Source organism: Platalea leucorodia (genome assembly GCF_965183815.1).
Source record: "Platalea leucorodia genome assembly, chromosome: 16".
NCBI classification, from domain to species: Eukaryota; Metazoa; Chordata; class Aves; order Pelecaniformes; family Threskiornithidae; genus Platalea; species Platalea leucorodia.
Window position 1 is genome coordinate 1,064,303 of NC_138838.1, and position 19,612 is coordinate 1,083,914.

Here is a 19,612-nt window from a genome sequence, read left to right on the forward strand (position 1 = left end):
GACATGCATCGCTAGGTCGGTGAGGTCTACTGCTGAGGTCTCAGCACTCATGCCATCACCTCTTTTCTGGGCTCTCAGGAGGAGGAGGGACAATTCCTGGGTGTCCCTTACGTCCTGGCACAAGCACCTTGCAACCCCATTTGCACTTAGGAAACCCTGTATTCTTGTTCACTTCCATGTGAACACAATGACTGGAAAACACTATTTTCCAGCCAGCATCTGCTAAATAAAACAAAAAGCGATGCCATGCACTCTCTAGAGAGCGCCAAGCTGCTCGCGTGGAATAAGAGACAAATGGTAACAATAAATAGCGAGTCTCCAGCCCAGCCCTGGTGAGAGAAGCCTCTTCTCCCAAAGGGTCCCTTTGTTTGCTGCAACTTGCCTCTTTTCTGCGTGGTAATTATTTAACGTGCCCTCCTCTATGGCAGCGCCTCGGCTGCCAGCCCAGCTCCAGCGGCACGGTGGTGCTGGCCGAGGGGCTGTGCCATCTCACGCAGGAATCGGGTCCCTCGGCAAAGCGGTGAACGCGGTGGAAAGCTGGGCGGTGAACACCAGACCCCAGGAGACCCCCAAGGAACGCAGACGCCAACGGCCTCTGATGGAGTGTTTGGGGCAGCGGGACCAAAAACCCACCCAGGAAGGACACAGGCTGATGCTGTTAAATTGGGATTTATTGCAATCACATCAAGCTGGCTACCAGTCAGACGAGGTAAAAATAGCATGTAAAATTATGAAAGTCCTGGAATAAAGTAATCACAGCTTCAGCAATCTGATCTGCAAGCATGCTCAGCAGAGTTTTGTTAGTTTGCTCAACTGCCGAGCAACAAACAATCTTCTCCACCTCAACACTCAAAGGATGGCAGATCTGGGCAACTCAAGTCAACCTCCCAACCTAAGTTTCACGAAAAAGCCATAAAAAAAAGCCTGCTAAGCTCACTATGAGCTGCATGAAGCTGAACGAGCTCTGGAGCTACAGCTACCTGATATCTCAGTAACACAGCTTTTGCAGCCACCACACTGATGCTTTTGGCATTGGTGGGAACAGAGAAGGCAATGGTGTCCGAGCACCAAACCGGCACGGCCAGCTAAAGGCAGGGCAAGAAGGGATCAGCAAGCGTGTGCCAAGCCCCGTGGGAGGACACAGGCTCCAAGACACAGCTGAGGGACATACCCACCTCAAAGCCTGCAGTGGGGACTGGGACCATCTGGGAGCATCTCTGTGCTAGACTGAAGATGTTGTTGGAAGCCATGGCCAGGGTCATACTCTACAGCAGCCGCAAGGCTAAGCCCGTCCTCGTGGTACAACACCAACCATGACCACAACCAGCCTACGCCACGCTCTCTCCATCGGTGTGAGACTTGTCAAGCTGCCGAAACGTCCCACCAAAGAAGGGAGGGACCAAAATTCTGTGGTTACAAAAGGAAGCTCCATGCGCCAAGACACAGTTTTAATCTGAACCAGGGTGAGGTTTGGTTGGACATAAGGAAGCAATGTTGTACCCTGAGGGCGGTGAGACACTGGCCCAGGTTGCCCAGAGAAGCTGGGGATGCCCCATCCCTGGAAGTGTTCAAGGTCAGGTTGGACGGGGCTTTGAGCAACCTCATCGAGTGGGAGATGTCCCTGCCCGTGGCAGGGGGTTGGACTGGATCAGCTTTGAAGGTCCCTTCCAACCCAACCCACACTGTGAGTCCATGATAAAATATTAAACGTCTCCATGTGCCTTTGAGCAAGCAACACTCACCTTTCGCATGTAGACCAGGGATCATTTACCTTCCACCGTGATTAGCCTGGAACAGCACACAATGTATAATTAGTCCAGCCGTGGGCTGGGACTCGTGCGTCCGGGCGAAAATACAGGCTGCGCTGCCGGTTTCTGCTGTCACCCGGGGAACAGCCTGTCCCCAGGAAGTTTGCTTATTTGGTGACTGTGCAAAATAAATCAGCCAAGCTGGTGGCAGAGATTAGGGCCAGGATCCGGCCCTTCCTCCAGCCCTCGTGCTGCCGGGCTGGTTGCTGGTCCCACGTCCCTGCTGCCCCGGCATGGGTCAGTCTCGGGGGACCGAATTTCTTTAGGATAGAGGCGTTTTAAGTCGATTCTCTGCAGCCCGCACCAGCACCCAGCCCGCCAGGGCTGAGCCATGGGGCTGCCCGCAAAGCCTCCTCTCCTGCCTGCACCGGGGTGAGTGTGGGCCAGTTCTCATCAGCCCTCCCAGCATTGCTTGCTGTGCGCCGAGTATGTTTTTTTAAATGTAATTATCAATATTCTTAATGAAAAATAATTTTTTAATAAAAAAGAACTTTTTAAAAATGAAAGTGTCAGATTTGTGCAAGAACAAGCCTGCAAAGACGTGGCAACCTCTGGCTCCAACCACTGCCCCTGTTCTTGCTTGGTTCGAGCTACGAATACATCCAGTTTTCTGGCTCAGAAATACACGTGTCCGAGGACCCGCGCGTCTGTCGAGCTCAGGATCTGTGCAAAGGTTAGGGCAGTCGTTGTAGCCCACCAGCCAGAAGAGCGTATGAGTTACACAGCCGGAGGCGGGTGATGGGATGAGCATGGGTACGGCATTTGGGTGCCGGGGCTCACGCCTCGCTGCCTGCGTGCCAGACGGTGCTGGAACAGGCGATGCTCAGCCTGGTCCCGCCTCGCACCCGTGGGACGATGCGCTGGGAGCTGCAACGGGCACCTTCTCCCCCTCCTCGGTTTCTCAATCTTCAACCAAAATTGTCCCTCCTGCACCTTCAGCCCTTTCACTTTGGTCTCTCCAGAAGTTTTTTCCCCTGGAAGAGCAATGCTGGGACAAGCCACCCCCTCCTCGTGATGGGCACCTGCTTCCCACCTGCCCTTCCCCACCATTTTCCCTGGGCTCAAGGGTCACTGCCAGCACCGGCAGAGGGGACCACGCTCAGTCCAGAGTCCTCCGATGGGGAATTTGGTAAAAATAATCCGCCTGGCTGGCTGCTTCTCCCCAGCTTTGCAGGCGGATGGAGTTAAACAGGCTGACGTTCAGAGGGCAGGAGCCCCCGCACTCATTAGCGCAGGACACGCTTGGCAGGGAGCCCTCTCCTAACTGCAGAGCCACCGAATTGCAACCACCCCGGCTCACATCGCTCATGCTGATCTGTATTTTAAAAATCAGATTTTAAAGAGCCTCCTGTAACCATCAGGGCAGCGCGTGCTGAGCAAGGGCAAATGGGTTTTGGGTCAGCAACGTTCCCCAGCCCTTGGCATCCCTGCCTTCCCGCTCGGCCTCCGGCGTGATTTGCAGCAAGGGCCCCCCTTGTCACTTGGTGGTCCAAAAACATCGCGTCCCCGTCGGGAGCAGCCCCCTGGACTCGGTGGCAGATGTCCCCCACTTTCAGCACCAAACCTATTTATCCTCCTGAGCATCAGCCGCTTCTGGAGTCCATCACCACATTAAAAAAATCAGTTATTTCTGCATATATTTAAAAAAAAAAAACCCAACTCCTCCATCCCAGATTGCACTAAAGAGAAAAGCAGCCCCTAATCTGGTAAAAGACAAACTATTTTCTTTCCCTGGGGATGGAAATAAGTTCCTAAGAGGGACTCGCTGAAAAGAGATGAGATGACTCATTTCTTCGCTGCTGAAGCTGTATTCAATCCCCAGCACCTCTAATTCCGATTAAAAGACAGGAGACCAAAAGCATGAGGGGTTCACACAGCACAAAGCACAAGAGCTCATTTTCCTGGAGATGAAAGAGCCATGAATTAATCCCCTGTATCACCTACTCCCCCAGGATGGGCTCAGCTGCCTTCAGCCCTCGCTCCCCGCAGCCAGGAGCTATTTTTTCCTGTTCTTGCTAGTGTCAATATGTTTCTTTAAATATCTTTTCAGAGAGGCTATATATATAGCCCCACTCTGGTGCTTTGAAAGGAGCCTCATTTCCTGTGTAAGAACTGAAGTTCTTGGCAAAGCTGCCGGCGGCTGCAGCATCCGAACCACAAAAATTGTTTTTTTCAGTAGTAAAATGGTATTTCCTCTGCGACTGCGAGTCGTACCAAGCCAGGTCTGGTCTGAAACCAACGGGACTGCTGTGGATGGGAGATACGGTGCCGTATTCCCAATTATGTAAATGATGGGGGAAAGGGATTAATTGCATTAATAGCAGCGGTCGAGCTGCAACGGTGCCCAAAGGTGGCCCAGCCCATCACAGGGACCCGGGTGGGCACAAAGCTGCTTTCAACCTGCATTTGGCTGTGAAAAATTTTGGTTCCCACATCAAAAGGATTTACTAACCAACACTGGGAGAGAAAAAAAAAAAAAAAAAGCCCATTTCATTTGACATCCCTTTGTGCCATATACGTTTTCTCCTTCTTCCGCACGATCTTTACACGCCTGGTTTTTGAGAGGGCTCCTCCAGCAGCACGGCAGGAAAGAAAACAGCTTTCCAGCCCCTGTGAAATGGTGGTGGGATGCCTCATGGATGCTCAGGACCTTAAAAACCTTTCTGAAGAGATGTGGCATCAGCTGCGTTCAGCGTGCTGCATCTCCCCGCCGGGAAGCCCTGAGCTGCAGGGTTTGACACCCCTCTGCACCATGTCGGGGACCTCTTAGGATAGGAACAGTGATGCAGACAGATCAGCAATCACCTTCTGCTGCAAATATGTCTTGCCACGGTAATTTCTGAGTCATAAATTGCTTTTCTTGCTGGTCCAGCAGCAACACACAGTCCTAAGGATCCAGTGTGCAAACATGCCAGAGAAGGTGGTGGCCACGGGCAACCCAAGCGATCCACGTTTCTCTTTGCTACTCGGTGACCTTTCTCAGAAAAAAACTGCAGTCAAAGAAGATAAAGTGCAAGTTTTTTTAGATTTTCTGGAGGAATTTTAAACAAGAAGTGTCTTCTCCCAAAACTCACCACTATCAGGACGGATCATCCTTGGGATTGTCCCCAGTGGACAAGTGCACAGGGACCCTGACGGGAAGGTAACCTTGGTACAAGGCAGCACCACGTCTCCTGGCACAAAGCCCCAGCAGACACGAGCTCTGGGGGACAAGCACAAAACTTCTGTCCCCCTCCACAACCCCAGGCCGTGTCTCCACCAGCGCTGCAGGGATGTCCTCACCACTGGGACCCAGCACCGCCTCCGGACTGGGCAGCCCGCAGTGGGGCAGGGCACGAAGGCTCACGATGTAGCACGGCCGGGGCATTGTAGCAATGAAATATAGGAGAGTTATGTTGCCGTCTTTGTAGCCCAGAAGACAACGTGCAACCACAATATACTGCTTTCCTTCTGCCCAGAAGCCACAGGGGCAGGAACAAGGACTGGAGCTCAGTGCACGTCCTGCTGGGACTCCAAGGACACTTCCCCCGTCTTCACTTTCTGAGCACATTTGCTCCTCTCCAGTGTTCGGTTTCCTGAAATCGGGAAAGGGGCCGGTGCAGGAGCAGCTGAGCAGAATCACGCTGGGTCAGGAAGGAGACCCTCCCAAGCCTCTGGCTTTCCAGGGGCCAGCTGGTGCTTGGGGAAGCCATGCACCACCTCCATGAGTCTGCACTGATGCTGATTGGCGCCCGGCCTCGCCGGCCACGTCCCTGCCGGGAACGAAGGGAAATTCCCCACAGCAGTCCAAAACATGAGTAAAGAAGCAGCCCAGCCTGGCATTTCACCCCGGTGTGCATCCTCCGTGCCCCGCAGAAGTCCTGCGTCCTTCTGCCTCTGTTTTCACCCTCAAGACCTTGGCTCATCCAATTGTTGAACATCTGGTCTTTGCCAAACCAGCCAAGCAAGTCAGCACAGAATGAAATTCGCTCCTCGGCACCATCACGGCACAAGGATGTCTGCTGCGGTCAACTGTGGCGAGGAGAAGGGGAGGGAGACCCAAGGAGGGAAGATCCCAATGCACCAACATAAAGGAAGAGGTCTTCAGACCTTCCCTGCAGAGCTCCGACACCAGGACATGCTCCTCAAGACAACCAGGAGAACTTGCAGGGGATGCAAACATCAGACACCATGTGAAATACAAACATTTATCTCAACATATGGCAGAATTTTCCCTTTTGGTGGTTTTTCTCCTCCCTTGGTGACCTTTGCTCTGTCCAAAGATTTATTCTACTGAGGATGAGGCAGTGAGCAGTGGTGAATCACAGCAAGTGAAACACCAGCAAAAGGGAGACAGTCATTGCAACACTCGTCCCCTCCATGGCATTGATGCACCCCGTGTGGCCATGCATCTGCAGGACAGACAACTGCAGGATTTGGTGTCCCTGTTGCTCAGCTTTCCATGAAAACTATCAGCGTTGACGGCAAAAGAAAAGGGGAGCCCTTGGGCGTGTGTCCAAACCAGACGGCCCAGTCTCCACGGTTCTCACTGACCAGCTCTCGCCCAGCAGGCAGCAAGGACATGTGCAGCAGCGCAACAGCAGGGACACCGTGTTTCGGCACATCCTCGGGTTTCTCACATTTGCATCACCAAGAAAACCAAGACACTTAACCAACCGTAGGAGAAGAAAAGAGGCCACCGGGAAATTTATTCCCATTTGTCCCCAAGCCAACAGACGGACGTTGTCAGGGCAGAGCTGTTGCGCAACATGATGACCACCACGAAAGCATCCCACCTCCAGAGTTTCCCACCACCATGCAAGTGTCCCACCACCACGAGAGCGTCCAGCCACCAGAACGTCCCACCACCACCAGAACATTCCACCACCAGACCTTCCCATCACCAGAACGTCCCACCACCACCAGCGTGTCCCACCACCAGACCTTCCCATCACCAGAACGTCCCACCACCACCACCAGAGCTTTGTCGGGTGCTCTTGTTTTTTCAAGCTGAGCCTCAAACCACATAAATCGGGTGGTGCCAAGCCCAAGCAGGTGTTCTTCGGGCTTACCAAAGGCCCATTTTGACACACTTTCAGCCTGTTCGGGCTCTTTTAGCCCAGAATAGTCTTTCTGGTGAGTGTGCTGCTGTCACAAGACAGACAGGTCTGGAAGTGAGGAGGGAATAAGCCTGTACATGCAGAAAGATGGGTAAAATCTTCATTTTAAAGGCCATTTAACAGATTACACTTTTCTTAAGAAAAGCTACTTTCAAAAAAAAAAACCCCAAAAAACCAAAAAACCACAAAGTTTCTATGAAGAAACTCAGAAAGAAGAAGTTTGACAAAACCCGTGGGTGACCAATGTGTGGAAGATCTGAGGGGTGCCTGGCAAGTTCCCTAAACTGGAGAGAAAGAAAAAATTATGCAAAAAAAGAAAAAAAAAAACGAGGGGAAAAAAAGAGGAGCAAGAAAGGAAATTGCATAGAACTGAACACTCAGAAGAACCAAAAAGCCAGGGAGGGACTGAGCTCCTAAAAACACACACTGTGTCCTTTGGCTGCAAATTGGAGAGGCAGGTTAAATCCAGCCAGCACGGACGTGGCAGCGGGCGCGAGGGCCGGCGGCGCTGGGTGCCGCGGGTGCCGCTCCTCCAGCCGAGGCCGCCGCCCTCTCCGCGTCTGCCCTTCCCAGGGGAGCAGCGGCTCTCGGGGAGCACGTGGGAGCTTTGGGGATCCCACGGCATCGTTTGCTGACGCACGGGACCAGACAGGCAATTGCACGCACAAGCTAGTCCCAGTTCTACCTCTAGTGCTATAAATAATTGATTTTTGAGGTAACTTGAGCAAGGAAGGTAAGACGACTCCCCGTGCATAACCTCACGTCCAAGCTTAAATCCTGATGTTTCTTTTTCTGCAAAAAAACCCCTCAGAGCTGATCCTTGGTCTTTATTTTCATTACAGAGCCATCACCGACATGCTGTTCCCACTCCAGTCTCATCCAGGTCCTGATCCCCCCCCGGCCGCCCCTCTCCTGCCTCAGTTTCCCTTCCTCTCCCACGGCAGGTCAGGACGGCACCGCTTCCCCTTTACTTTCCACCCCTGGATGCCGAAAGGCCCCATCCCGGCACCCTGGGTGCTGCTGGGGAGCGAACAGCAGCCGCTTCCCAACATGTGGGTGCCTCGTCCCGCGAGCGGCCCGCGGGGGTGGCCCCGGCCCCACGCCCTGCCCACGCCGGCTGTCCCCGAGCGGCACAGGAGGTCCCCGGGGCTGACACCCAACGGGGCGACCGGCCCTGCTCGCCACGGAGCCGCGCCGCGTCCCGGGGGCAGAGGCCGTCGTCTCCTGCCCGCCATGGCGCCCCGCTGCCCTCCTGGGTGGGTGGAGCCAGCCCAAGCCCCGCCCACTCAAGCGATCTCCACCTACCTGGAGCAGCCCCGCCCCCTGGAGCCACCCCAGCTCACCTGGGCTGGCCCCACCCACTCAGGCCAGCCCCACCCACCCACATAAGCCCCACCCAGTCGTGCCACCACCACCCTACTGGCCAACCGGAGCTAGCCCCGCCCACCCGGGCTGGCTCCGCCCACTCGACTAAGCCCCGCCCGTTTGCAATAGCCCCGCCCACACAGCCAGCCCCGCCCACTTGAACCAACTCCTGCTACCTGGCGGGCTCCGCCCCAGCAGGCTCCGCCCCAGCAGGCTCCGCCCCTCCCCCCCGGCATCCCCCGCTCCGCGGCCCCGCCCCGCACCTGGGCACGCTCGAAGCTCTCCCGCTCCGCCTCCAGGCCGCCGCCGCCCGCCCGCCGGCTCAGCACCTTGGGCAGCGGGTTGGCCACCTGCTTCATGGAGCTGCTCACGCGGTCCATGGCCCCGCCGCGCCCGCCGCCGCTCCGGCCCCGCCGCGCCGCGCCCTCGCCACCGCTCCGCTCCGGCGCCGCCGCTGGCCGGACCCCGCGCCATTGGCCCGCCCACCTGCCACTCACGCATGAGCACGCCCCGCCGGTACCGCCTCCACGCCGGCGGCTCCGCCCGCCGGCCCGCCCCTTCGCTCTCATTGGTCGGCCTCACTGCCACTCGGGAGGAGCCCCTGGGAAGGCGGGCGCTTAGCCGGCTCCGGCGGCCAGCTCACCTGACCGCCGCCAAGCTCACTGGTCCGGCCGGACGCCACTCAGCGCCAGCTCCGGCCCCTCCGCCAGAGCCCCGCCCTCTGTCCCGCCTTCAGGGACCCTCCCTTTTAGCACCGCCCACCTCAGCCCTGCGGTCACGCCTCCGTCCCATCTCCCTGTCGTGATTGGCCTCCGCCCCTGCCGCTCACACCCCACCGCCCCTCCCCGCGCCCCGCCCGTGCGCGGCGTGGCGCCCCCTGGCGGGGATGGGTGGGGCCGCCGAGGATCGGGGCCGGGGTCGGGCCGGGCTGCGAGGCCGCTGGGGCGCCAGCCGGGAAGGGCCCCGCGGTGCCCGGCCCAGCCCCGGGGCTCAGCGACCTCCCCGGGGCTCGGGGGACCCGGTGCCGAAGGGCTCTGAGCTGCGGCCGGAGCCGGCCGGGGTGGGCAGGCCCGGCGGGGTCCCTCAGGCCCGGGCGTGCGGCCTGCTGCGCTGAGGCCCTGCCCCGGGCTGCCGGCCTGGCCCGGCCCCACGGCGGGACGCGGCCTCTGCGCTCCCCCGCAGCTCGGCCCACGGTATAACCAGGCCACGGGGGAGCACGGAGGCGTGGGGCCCTGCCGGCTCCTGGGGGGGGGGGGGGGTGCGGGGAGCCCTCGGCTGAATCCTGATGGATTTGGGGCTTCGTGGCCCTGCCCGGGGCCGTGGGAGGTGGGGAGAAGGCACCCCCAGGGTGTCAGCGTGGAGAGGGCGACCGCCGCCTGCGGGAAGGCGGTGCGGGCCCTTGGCTTTTGTGTCGTCCCGGCTGTGGATGGGGAGCTCGGGAGAGGTGTGGGAGGCAGCTGCGGGCAGAGCTGGCGGAGCGGAGCGAGGAGAATAGGTCTGGTAGCATTGGGGCAAAATAATGGTTCCAGGTGTCTGAAAAACAAGGAAGGAGAAGCAGGAGAAGGTTTTCAGTTCCCCCGAAGAGCTGGCGGATTGTTGGCTGCGATGCTCTTTTGCATAACCTGATCCGGGCTCGCATCTCTGGTCCCTTCACTCGTCAGAGACTTGTGCTGGTGCCTGGTCTTTGCCCTCTCTCAACCTGGCGAATTGCTGGACTGGGGCTGTGTCCTGGGTTCAGCTGGGATAGAGTTAATTTTCTTCTTAGTAGCTGGTGTAGTGCTGTGTTTTGGATTGAGGATGAGAATAATGTTGATAACACACTGATGGTTTGGTTCTTGCTGAGTAGAGTTTACACCAGTCAAGGGCTTTTCAGCTTCCCCTGCTCTGCCCAGTGCACAAGAAGCTGTGAGGGGGCACAGCCAGGGGGGCTCCCCAGACTGGCCACAGGGCTATCCCACACCATATGGCAGCATGCCCAGTATAGAAACTGGGGGAAGAAGAAGGGGGGGACGACGTTGGGCATGATGGCATTTGTCTTCCCCAGTAACCGTTAGGCGTGATGGAGCCCTGCTTTCCTGGGGATGGCTGAGCACCTGCCTGCCGATGGGAAGCAGTGAATGAGTTCCTTGCTTTGCTTTGCTTGTGTGCGCGGCTTTTGCTGTACCTATTAAACTGTCTTTATCTCAACCCATGAGTTTTCTCACTTTTACCCTTCCGATTCTCTCCCCTGTCCCACCTGGGGGGAGCGAGCGAGTGGCTGCGTGGGGCTTAGTTGCTGGCTGGGGTTAAACCACAACAGGCTGGCTCCTGTGGTTTTGACCAGGAATCCCATCCCACTCTGGAGGTAAATTTCCCACTGGGACTTTTCCCAGAACTTGAACATTTCTGCAAAATTCGGACAAATCAGCATTTTTGCAAAGAGACTGAAACTCTCTACGGCTGCTGCCCAGTTAATCCCCAGTGATGGCAAAGGGGGCTGTGCTGGGGTCGTGCCAGCTGGGTTCCCGAGTCCTTAAAAGCAGCTCACACAAAATCAGTGTCTTTGCTTCAGGTGGGGAGGAACCCAGCCTGTCTGCAGCTGCTGGGGGCAATGGGGCAATCTGGGAACAACTGGTTAGGATGTGGGTTGTCAGGAGCTCTTGTGCAAGCGATTCTCCCTGCATAACTCACTTTTGTGGCTTATTTTCCAGCTGAAACAATTGCCACAAGCCCCCTCCTGTAGCTGCCCCATGGAACGTCGAACAGACTGTTTGCACGAAGACTTACGTGTCTCTGCGCCGTGGATATCAGATTTGCAGCTGATGGGAAACGGCCTGCACCGTGCAGCAAGGCCATCTCCTCCCACCCCAGCTTGTCTCACCTCCCTGTCTGCCTTCTCTCTAATGGACTTTCTGGAAATCTGCCTCCTTCCTTGGGGCTGGTCCCAGCGGAGGTTTAATGGGTTTAATTCAGCTACGATTGCAGCGAGGTGATTAATAATTGAAGAAATGAAGTCATTGCCGAATAGAGATGAAGGAAAGACAGAACAGAGGAGGGCATTCGACAAAGGACGGCGAGGTCCTTGCAGTCTGCCTGCCTCTCCCACCCCTCCGCCTGGCTAAAAGCATCCTGCTCCTGCACGACCCCTCCGGCATGCAGGCCCGGAGCTGGGACCTCGACGCCAAGGCGAGGGACCACGAGGCTTGTGTTATCTGCTCCCTCGCGCTGAAGAGCAGAGTCGCATCTTCTTCTTCCCTGGCCAGGGCTGAGTGCCCAGTTTGGGACCTGGGCTGGCCAACTGGGAGACTCCTGGCTGGGCAGGAGCAGAGGAAGGAGGCTGGATGGGGGCCAGAAGGGGCTGTTTCTCCTCTAATACAGGGGCTGTGACAGGACGGAGCTGGGATCCAGCCCACGGGAGCTGCTCAGACCACCCTGGGCTGGCCCAGTCCACCCAGTGACTGCTGGATTGTGCTCCGGGGCTGTGGCCCAGGCTCGGCTGCTCTGCAGAGGTTTGGGAGGCTCCCTTCTGGTGGGACCACGTGCTTTGTTTTGAGGCGGCTCTGCAGGGATTTGGGGGGCTGCTTTGTGGTGGGAGGGGGTGCCTTGCTTTCAGGCAGGTTGAGAGATGCTCTGGAAGTGGGGAAGGCTCAGAGCTGTTGCTGTGTGGGCTCTGTTCCTTTGCCTCAGGTTCCATGGGGAGGTGATGGAGAAGGGCCAGTGTGCAGGGCAGAGGAAAGGTGGGTTGGGCACCGCTCCTCTCGCCCAGCACGTCCTTTTCGGAAGCCGTGGCTGGGTTTCATCTGCTTGGTTGCTCTGTGCTCCTCTCGCCCCTGTCCAAGAGGGGGGACTGCAGCCTGGAGGCAAAGGGGGATGGGAGAGCCTGTCATGGGGGTGTCTGGCCTGTGCGGGGCCAGGACCTGGCTTCCCCAGTGCCACCCACCCCAGTGCAGCCGCTTTCACGTTTCTGGGACAGAAGACCTTGGTGGATGGCTCAGGCTGTGGACTGTGGTCACCTTCCTTGCTCTCAGTAGCTACCTGGGTTGTTTGCACCCGAGTATCTCCTGCAGGATGGAGACCATGGGTCTGGTGTCTGTGGGAGATGGAGAGGATGGTGTGTCCCCTCTCTTCTTCCCTTCAGGCAGCCTAATGCTCAGCAGCATCTGACACCCATCAAGCGCTGGCTCAGGCCGGGCAGGGGGGACTGGAGCTGGTCCTTCCCCCTGTTGCAGGGCTCCGTAGAGCAGCCTCCCCTTGCTGCTCACATGCTCCTAGGCTCCCTCCCGTAACAAATGTTCTCTTTCTGCCAGGACGTTGCTTCTCAGCTTGGTTGCAACCCAAAGGACCTGCAAGCAAAGGGGAAGAAGAAGTGGCAGGAGAGGGGCCAGATGAGCTGCAGGGGCCGTGGGCCCTGCCCGGGGCTGAGGGATGCCCTTTTCCCAGGAGCTGGGAGCGAGAGGCTGCCTTTCCAACCCCCTCCCCAGCCAGAGCCGGGAGAATCCCAGGGTGCTGCTGCAACGCTCCTCACCCTCCCGTGGCCTGGCCCGGGCTCAGGGAGAGCACAGATCCCCCTTGTTCCAGCAAGAAAATAGCGGCACAGAGAGCGCCACAGTCCTTCCTCTGTTACCCAGCTGGCTGCGCCGGAGCAGGCGGGCACAGGGCTCTGCGCAAAGATCCTGCTCTCCTTTCCCTGCCGGAGGTGAGCTCCCAAATGGACCCCCTTCGGTCACCCCAAGCCACGATCTCCCGAGCCCACCAGAGCGGACGAGCCGTCCCTGGAGGGCGCAGCTTCTGGAAAGCCACGCAGCAGGAGGGCAGCGGCCACGACAAGACTTCCACAAACGGGATTCTGCAACCACAAATACGCCCCTGCCCTGGTGACAGGGCTGTTTGCTCAGACCCTGGGACAAAAACATCTTACGAGCCGAAGTGCCCCCCCTGGTCCAGGGAGAGAGCAGGGTCTCAGGTGCGGTGTGGTGGCCCAGACCCAGCAGGAGGGGCCCTGGGAGAGCGAGGAGCACTTGGGGCAGCGGAGCGCACCAGGAGTCTGCGTGTGTGGGAGTTTTCACCTTTTGATCCCATTTTTTGAATGCTTTGGGCAAACCAGATGCTGCTGCTGAGTCCTTGTCTGCTCATGCTGTCAAAGAGCCCCTGGGCTGCTACGTGGGGCGGCGAAGGGAAGGGGCAGCCCTGCTGCGGGAGGGCCAGCTCCCACCCGGGAGGGCGGCCCAGGCAGAGCAGCCGCTTGAAAGGGCACAGGGAGAGGGTCTCAGAGAGGACCGCTTAGCTAAGGAGCGTGAGGGTCCATGGGGCCCTCACCTCTGCCCTGGGCGAGGTCTTCTGCTTGCTCAGCTTTTACAAGGAGGGATGTAACCCCAGAACATCACCAGGTGTGTTCCCTGCACTGAAGCCTCAGCAACTGCCTCCGCTTGTCCAAGAATTCAAAAGCAAAGCTGAGCATGGTTTCCAGCTGGATCTACAGGAGAAGACCCAAACCTGACCTTGGGCTGCGGTTCTGCAGGGCTGGCTGCCTAGGTGAGAAACTGGCTCGGGAGCAGGGCCTGGAGGTGGGAAGTGTTTGCCATCTGCTGGAGACCTTCCCCATTGCACGGGCAGCAGGTCCAGCCAGAGCATTGCGCCGAGCCCAACGCGCAACCCTGGGGGTGACCACCTCCAGCCGGCTGCTTGTGCCAGGAGCAGGTGGTGGGGAAGGCTGCCTTCTCCCAAGACAGGACATGGCAAGCTTGCTTTGCTTTTGTGTCATGAGACAGCCCTTGGCTGCCAGAACGTCAGCCCTGAGAAAAGGTTTTCTGTGCGGGGTTGTGTGTAGGACCCCTGTGCTTGCTGCAGGAGAGCGTGGGTAGCGAATGAGCCATGGGCTGTAGATCTGGAGAGCCACTCTATCCCTGTCTTCCCTTTAGGATATGGGCACAACCCAACATTCACCAGGGCTCTTGTGGAGCGTTGTCTTTGTTTTCTAGATTCCTGAAGTCCAGCGGGCTGACTTGCAGACGTACCTCCAGTGGAAGACAACAGGAGGCAGACTTTGCAAGTACAAAGCACCACCTAAGGCCAAGTGCTCAGAAATGTCAGGTTCTGGGTATCTCAAAGCGAACACCCAAATGTTTTTCCCTTAGTTTCTCTGAACCTCAGCTGCCGTAGCTAAAATGGTCACGCAACGCTAATGCTGCTGGGCAAACCCTGCTCAGCTCCGGGCAGGTTGGTGCTCGGTGCTGAGGGCATCATCAGGGAAATAAAGGCATGCCTGTGTGGCTGTGATTTGGCAAAGGCAGCCTGCGTCTGTCCTTGGGATTACTGCCAGATTTCTGTGAGGGCCGCATCCTGACATGGCAGCCAGCCATGTCCCGCTCTTCAGGCTCTTGGTCCAAAAGTGAGGCTTTTCTAGGCACCCCAAATTTGTCTTGGAAAATGGCACAAACTGCAGCAATGTATTTCTGCCTTGCTGTGTCTGTTGGTGTCTTTCTGCTGACATTTACCAAAAATACTCATCTGGAGGCATATCCTGATGTAGAAATTTCAGTCCAGGGATTTCAATACAGTTTCACAAGTTACTCTATAGACCTTACAGTCCTGTCGGACCGGTTCTCCTGGGGAATCAAATATGAACGGTCCCAGAGGATGTAGACTAAGGGTCCATCCAGCCCAGCCTTATACCTCCAGATGTGGCCCCAGCAGACCCCTTGAAGAGAAAGGCAAATATTTGTGCTGCCTCTTTCAAGTGCACTCCCAGCCTCCAACCGTTCTCATTTTCCAAATCTTCTTGAGCTTATTGCTTTGAAATCCAAGCCCTGACTCAGACACATGGAAATTTCCTTGCGATTACCATGTGCCTTGGCAAGGAGCTCCTTGTATGAAGAGCTGCTTCCTTCTGTTCGTTTTGAACCTGGCTCTTGCCAGCTTCATTTGATGGTCCATGGATCTTGCACTGGGAGAGACGGTGAATAATTGCTATTTATCGCTCTTTCTAGGCCACTCATGATTTTGCAGACTTCAATTCCCATGCTGGAAAGTCTCGATCGAAAAATACCTGTTCTCATCTGAGATCTTACTTGTCTTTCTTGGAGCTGCACCACCCTGCAATCGCTGTCATTCTCTCTCTGCTTCCAGCTGACTTGCTCCCAGTTAAACCCAGAGTTTCCCACCTTAGTGATCTGGCAGCTCCCAGGGGCACTGTAATAATGTCATCGCCCAGACACGACTCCAACCGAGGCAGCGTGGTGGAGCAGGCGGCCTTCAGGGCTAAGAAAAGACTTCCTCCTGCTTCCCAAATCTGTTCTGGGGATGGATCCAAAGATACCATGTGTGGTTTGTATCGAAAGCTGAAACACACCATAAGGCAGAGGTTTTGCAGACTCCATAAGTAGCTGCTATTTGGGATGTATGATATGGAGGAGGTTTTAGAAATCAAAATATTTAGAGATTTGCATTATTTGTCTTGGCAGGAAGGAGCAGTCAAGACTGAAATATGAAATCTTCCTTCAAAGAAGGAACAGAGTTGAGGAAAACAGTGAATAGGGGGAATAACAGAGGTGTCAAAACCTCCAAGAATTCCTTTTGCGATGAATGGAAGCAGGAAACACAGCCCGGTGTATCTGAAAGAAGAGAGAATTCATTGAAAATGTCTAGGCACATTTATATTCCTGATTGATAGAAAATATTGATTTTTTCAGAATGAATCTTGACATTTCCATCAAACCCATATTTGAATATTGCAAGAACATCCAGAACATTCAGCTAAAAGCAGCTCCAAGCTGGGCTGTGTTGGTGTGAGCTGCATCAGCGAGGACGTCTCCAGCTCATTCCCCAGCCTGTTCTCCTCCTCTCAGTTTTATTCTAGTCCCTGTGTGGAGATGTGTAACGGGAACGTTCGGATTGGTCAAAATGGGGAATGTGTGCAAATGTTGGGTCTGAAAGCACTGGTGGAAATGGCAGGAGAAGGGCTACCAGAATGGTAGACCTTGGTGGCACCTAGGTTAGCAGGTCATCAGTGCATCATGATCATCTCGTCTCATCTCAGTCTGATCTCCTTCTCATCTCTCCGTGCGGTTTCCCAGTCTGCCACTCGGTCAGATCTGTCTCCAAGCCTGTTTCTAGCACCCCCAGCCTCAATCTGCCGTCTGTTGCCTCAGGCAGGGGTGTCAGTCTTGGTCTGTTATCTTGGGCCCGTCAAGCTGTCACGTCTCTTGTCTCAGGCAGCACGTCCATCAGTCATACATGGCCAGCCCCGTGGGGACAGGGGTGTGCAAGGGGGCCTGCACGGTCCAGGCAGCTCCTGCCCATACACCCTGCTCCCTGCCCAGGAGCCCGGCTTCACCTGCACCTTCCCCAGCATCCCTGGGCAGCAACTGGGGAAAAAAGGGTGCCAAGAGCTCCTGGAGGTGGGGGAAGCGTGGGTGCAGGGTGAGGGGAGTCGCTTATGGCTAGGCTGGAGCTGCAGCATGGCTGAATTGGGCATGGGGGTGGCGGGGAGCTGCTCTGCCCCAGATGTCCTGGGAGCACAGATGGACCCATTGCAGGAAGAGCTGGAACAGGGAGGCAGAGGGAGTGCAGAGGTGCTGTGGATTTGGCATCATGGCTCGGCACACACCTTTTTTCCAGGCTGGCCCTGCTGCCGCCGGTGCTAACATCTGGTGCCGGGTGTGCCGCAGCCTGCCTGGCCCCTTCCTGGCGGCTCCCCAGGAGAGCCGCTCTCCCGAGGCTCCCTGCTAGATTAAGCTGGGTGCTTCAGGCAGGGTGAGCAACTCCTGACCGCTCAAGGGATGGACCAGTAGCAGGCTGACATCTTCCTAGCCCCGCTCTGTGCAGCATTGGGGTGAGTGGCTCCAAGCCAGGACATTGGTTGTGGGACCTCATGACCTGGGAGATGCAAGGCTTCATCCTAGCATCTGAATGGGCTCCGGAGCACAGGACAAGGGGGATTATAGAGCAGGCAGGCTCCCACATGAATCCTGAGATCCTCAGCTGTTCAGAGCAGGGTACCGTGAGTCATTCTCTGCCACAGGCAGGTAAAGCCTCAGCCTTGATTTGGGCTGTCATGATTCACTCCTGCTCTGGGAGTTTAATCCCTTGGCACAATCTGGGATGGCAGCAGTCCCATCAGTGGGGAAAGAGAGATGCAGAGTAGCGAAAGGATGTGCCAAAGCCTTCACTGCTGCAAAGCTGGGGACTGGGCTCTGATGGCTGCAGAGGAACCGTGGGCTGGGGGCTGAATGGGGGCCGCCTTCTTGCCGTGTGATGGGAGATGCCTGGCCCTGCTAAGGAAGCGTCTTTCCCGAAGCCCCGCTGGCAGCGCGTGCCCCGGGGTCCCGGGGCTCTGCAGGCAGGCCCTCCCCGGCTGCCCGCTCTCCAGGCTTGTGCAGGCTCCCTGCCGCCACGGCAGCGAGGCACCCACATGTGGTCTCACCCTGGCTCAGTTTTGCTCGTGCTTAGTAACACAGTGTTTTCGTGAAACAAAAGGCTCTGTGTAAAGCAAATCCTGCAATGCCACCTAGCCCACACTTTCTAACAAGTCTGGCTCAGTTTTTCAAACAGTTCGGTCTACTGAGACGTGATGATGGTGTGCCACATGCCCTGGAGCACTTGGGAGCCCCAGACCTGCAATCAGCTCTCCTTCAGCCGGTCCAGGGAATCTCATTTCCCTTCTAGTTCCTCCTCTGGGTTCCTACAAGGCCACCGCTTTGGGCAGTGGTTTCTCTTTCTCCTCCACGGAGGATCTAGGTGCCTTTCTTCACTGGACCTCGCTCTTCCTCCACTCTCCTGAGGCTTCATCCACAAGCCTTTGCCTGGAAATCAGCAGAGCCCTGCTGTAGGGATGTAGCATTTCCAACAGGAGTTTCTCTGCCAGCACAGTGACACCGTTCCCGTCCCAAACAATATGAGCTAAACCAGCAAATCTCTTCTGTATGTGTCCGTGGCTGGTGCGCCAATGACAAAGCAATGTCAGGAGGAGGTCGATTCTCCACTGCTGGAACTAAATAATCATCTAAGCCAACTCTGCTGTGCCAACATGGTCATGAGCTTCTAAAGCTCTTTGTAAACGTTAATGGCCGATTCTCACGTCCATGGGTAACATAGTGCTATTTTAGCTGTCACTGGTATTTGTGAAACTGCAACGTAGTGAAAGCACCAGTGTCCTAATGACTTGCTGCAAGTGAAGGTCAAGAACAGGAGAGGAGCCCAGACGTGGGCTGGCACAGCGCTCTGCCCTCTGCTCTGCACGCTTGCATACTGATGGCCGCCTGGGCCCCGTGGCGAAAGCCCCCGGCTCCTTGGGGCAGTGCTGGAAGCGGGGCAGGGCATGGCTGCGGTGAGGCTCGCCGACCCGCCGAGTGGGCAAACGGGGAGGGCTGCCTGACTCACGGACTCTCCCCGCTCCCGTCGCCGTAGGAGAAGTGAATCGTGCCCTGTTTGTCTGTGATGCAGATATTCTAGGAAATACTAGTGCGTGGCAGCCATGGTCATTCTCCATCCATCGCAATCATGTGACTTTTAGGCAAGAGGTCCGGCTACTGATCTGAATTGCTACTTCTAGGTTTTCTACAGAGTCCTTTGGTCAGGGGAAAGGAAAAGAGTGGTCATATCCTGTTCACTATCATTTCATGGTATCATGTCATCATATAATATGCCACATCAGGACACTACTCTCATCGAGGCTCCGGGCACTTCCCTCCACAGGACTGCGCGGCACCCTTGACACAGCACTTTTTCCATTGTGTCATGTCGTGTAGCAATGTTTCCGGCATGTTTCTGTCCTCGCTGTCTGTCCGCCTCTATAAAGCGGGCTGAACCCAGGGATCCCACATCAGGCATAGCAAGGGGCTCTCTGCAGCAGTCTGGCCTGACTCCTACAATTTATCTCCACCCAACAGGAGCATGAAGGCCTTCACAGCTGCCCTTGCTGTACTTTTTGTGGCTGTCCTCTGCTACCAGGTCTCCTCTTCTCCAAGTGAGTCCAAGCTCTCCTCTCCGAGGAGCTCTCTCCTCTTTTTTTCTGCTGTATAAGGTCTAGTAGTGCTTGGCAGCTCTCCCTTCCGAGCATCTGCGGTGGGAAAGGAGACGCCCACAGTGGAAGCAGCCCCTCCTCCCGCGGGGACCTTCTGGTCTCCTGACCCTGCTTCTCCCCACTGGTGCTTTTCCTGGTCTGGTTTAATCAGAAAACTTAACTTCTCTTCCAGCTTCTGTCAACTTCTCCGGTCCCTGCTGTGTCCAATACAGCCCCAAAGCGTTTCCTGCGAGCCGCGTGGTGATGTACGAGCACACAGGCAGCCACTGCTTCCAGCCAGCCGTGATGTGAGTAGATCTCCTGCACAAATCCTGGGGGCCCTGCTCCACTGAAGGAAATCC

At 56.5% G+C, this 19,612-nt stretch overlaps 1 protein-coding gene across 3 annotated transcripts in view; it reads right to left on the reverse strand.

Annotated features, from left to right (window-relative positions):
* The window catches only part of HIP1 (huntingtin interacting protein 1), a 49,391-nt gene extending 40,704 nt beyond the window's left edge, over positions 1–8,687 (reverse strand). For 2 of the 3 annotated variants that reach the window (XM_082328270.1, XM_082328269.1), the window contains exon 1: positions 8,536–8,687. In XM_082328270.1, coding sequence (XP_082184396.1) covers positions 8,536–8,652 — 117 coding nt within the window. In that variant the 5' untranslated portion in view covers positions 8,653–8,687. Of the gene's footprint in view, positions 1–1,175; positions 1,253–8,535 lie in introns of those variants that run through there. The other variant, XM_082328272.1, reaches the window with a different exon arrangement.
* Positions 8,688–19,612: the final 10,925 nt, after the last annotated feature.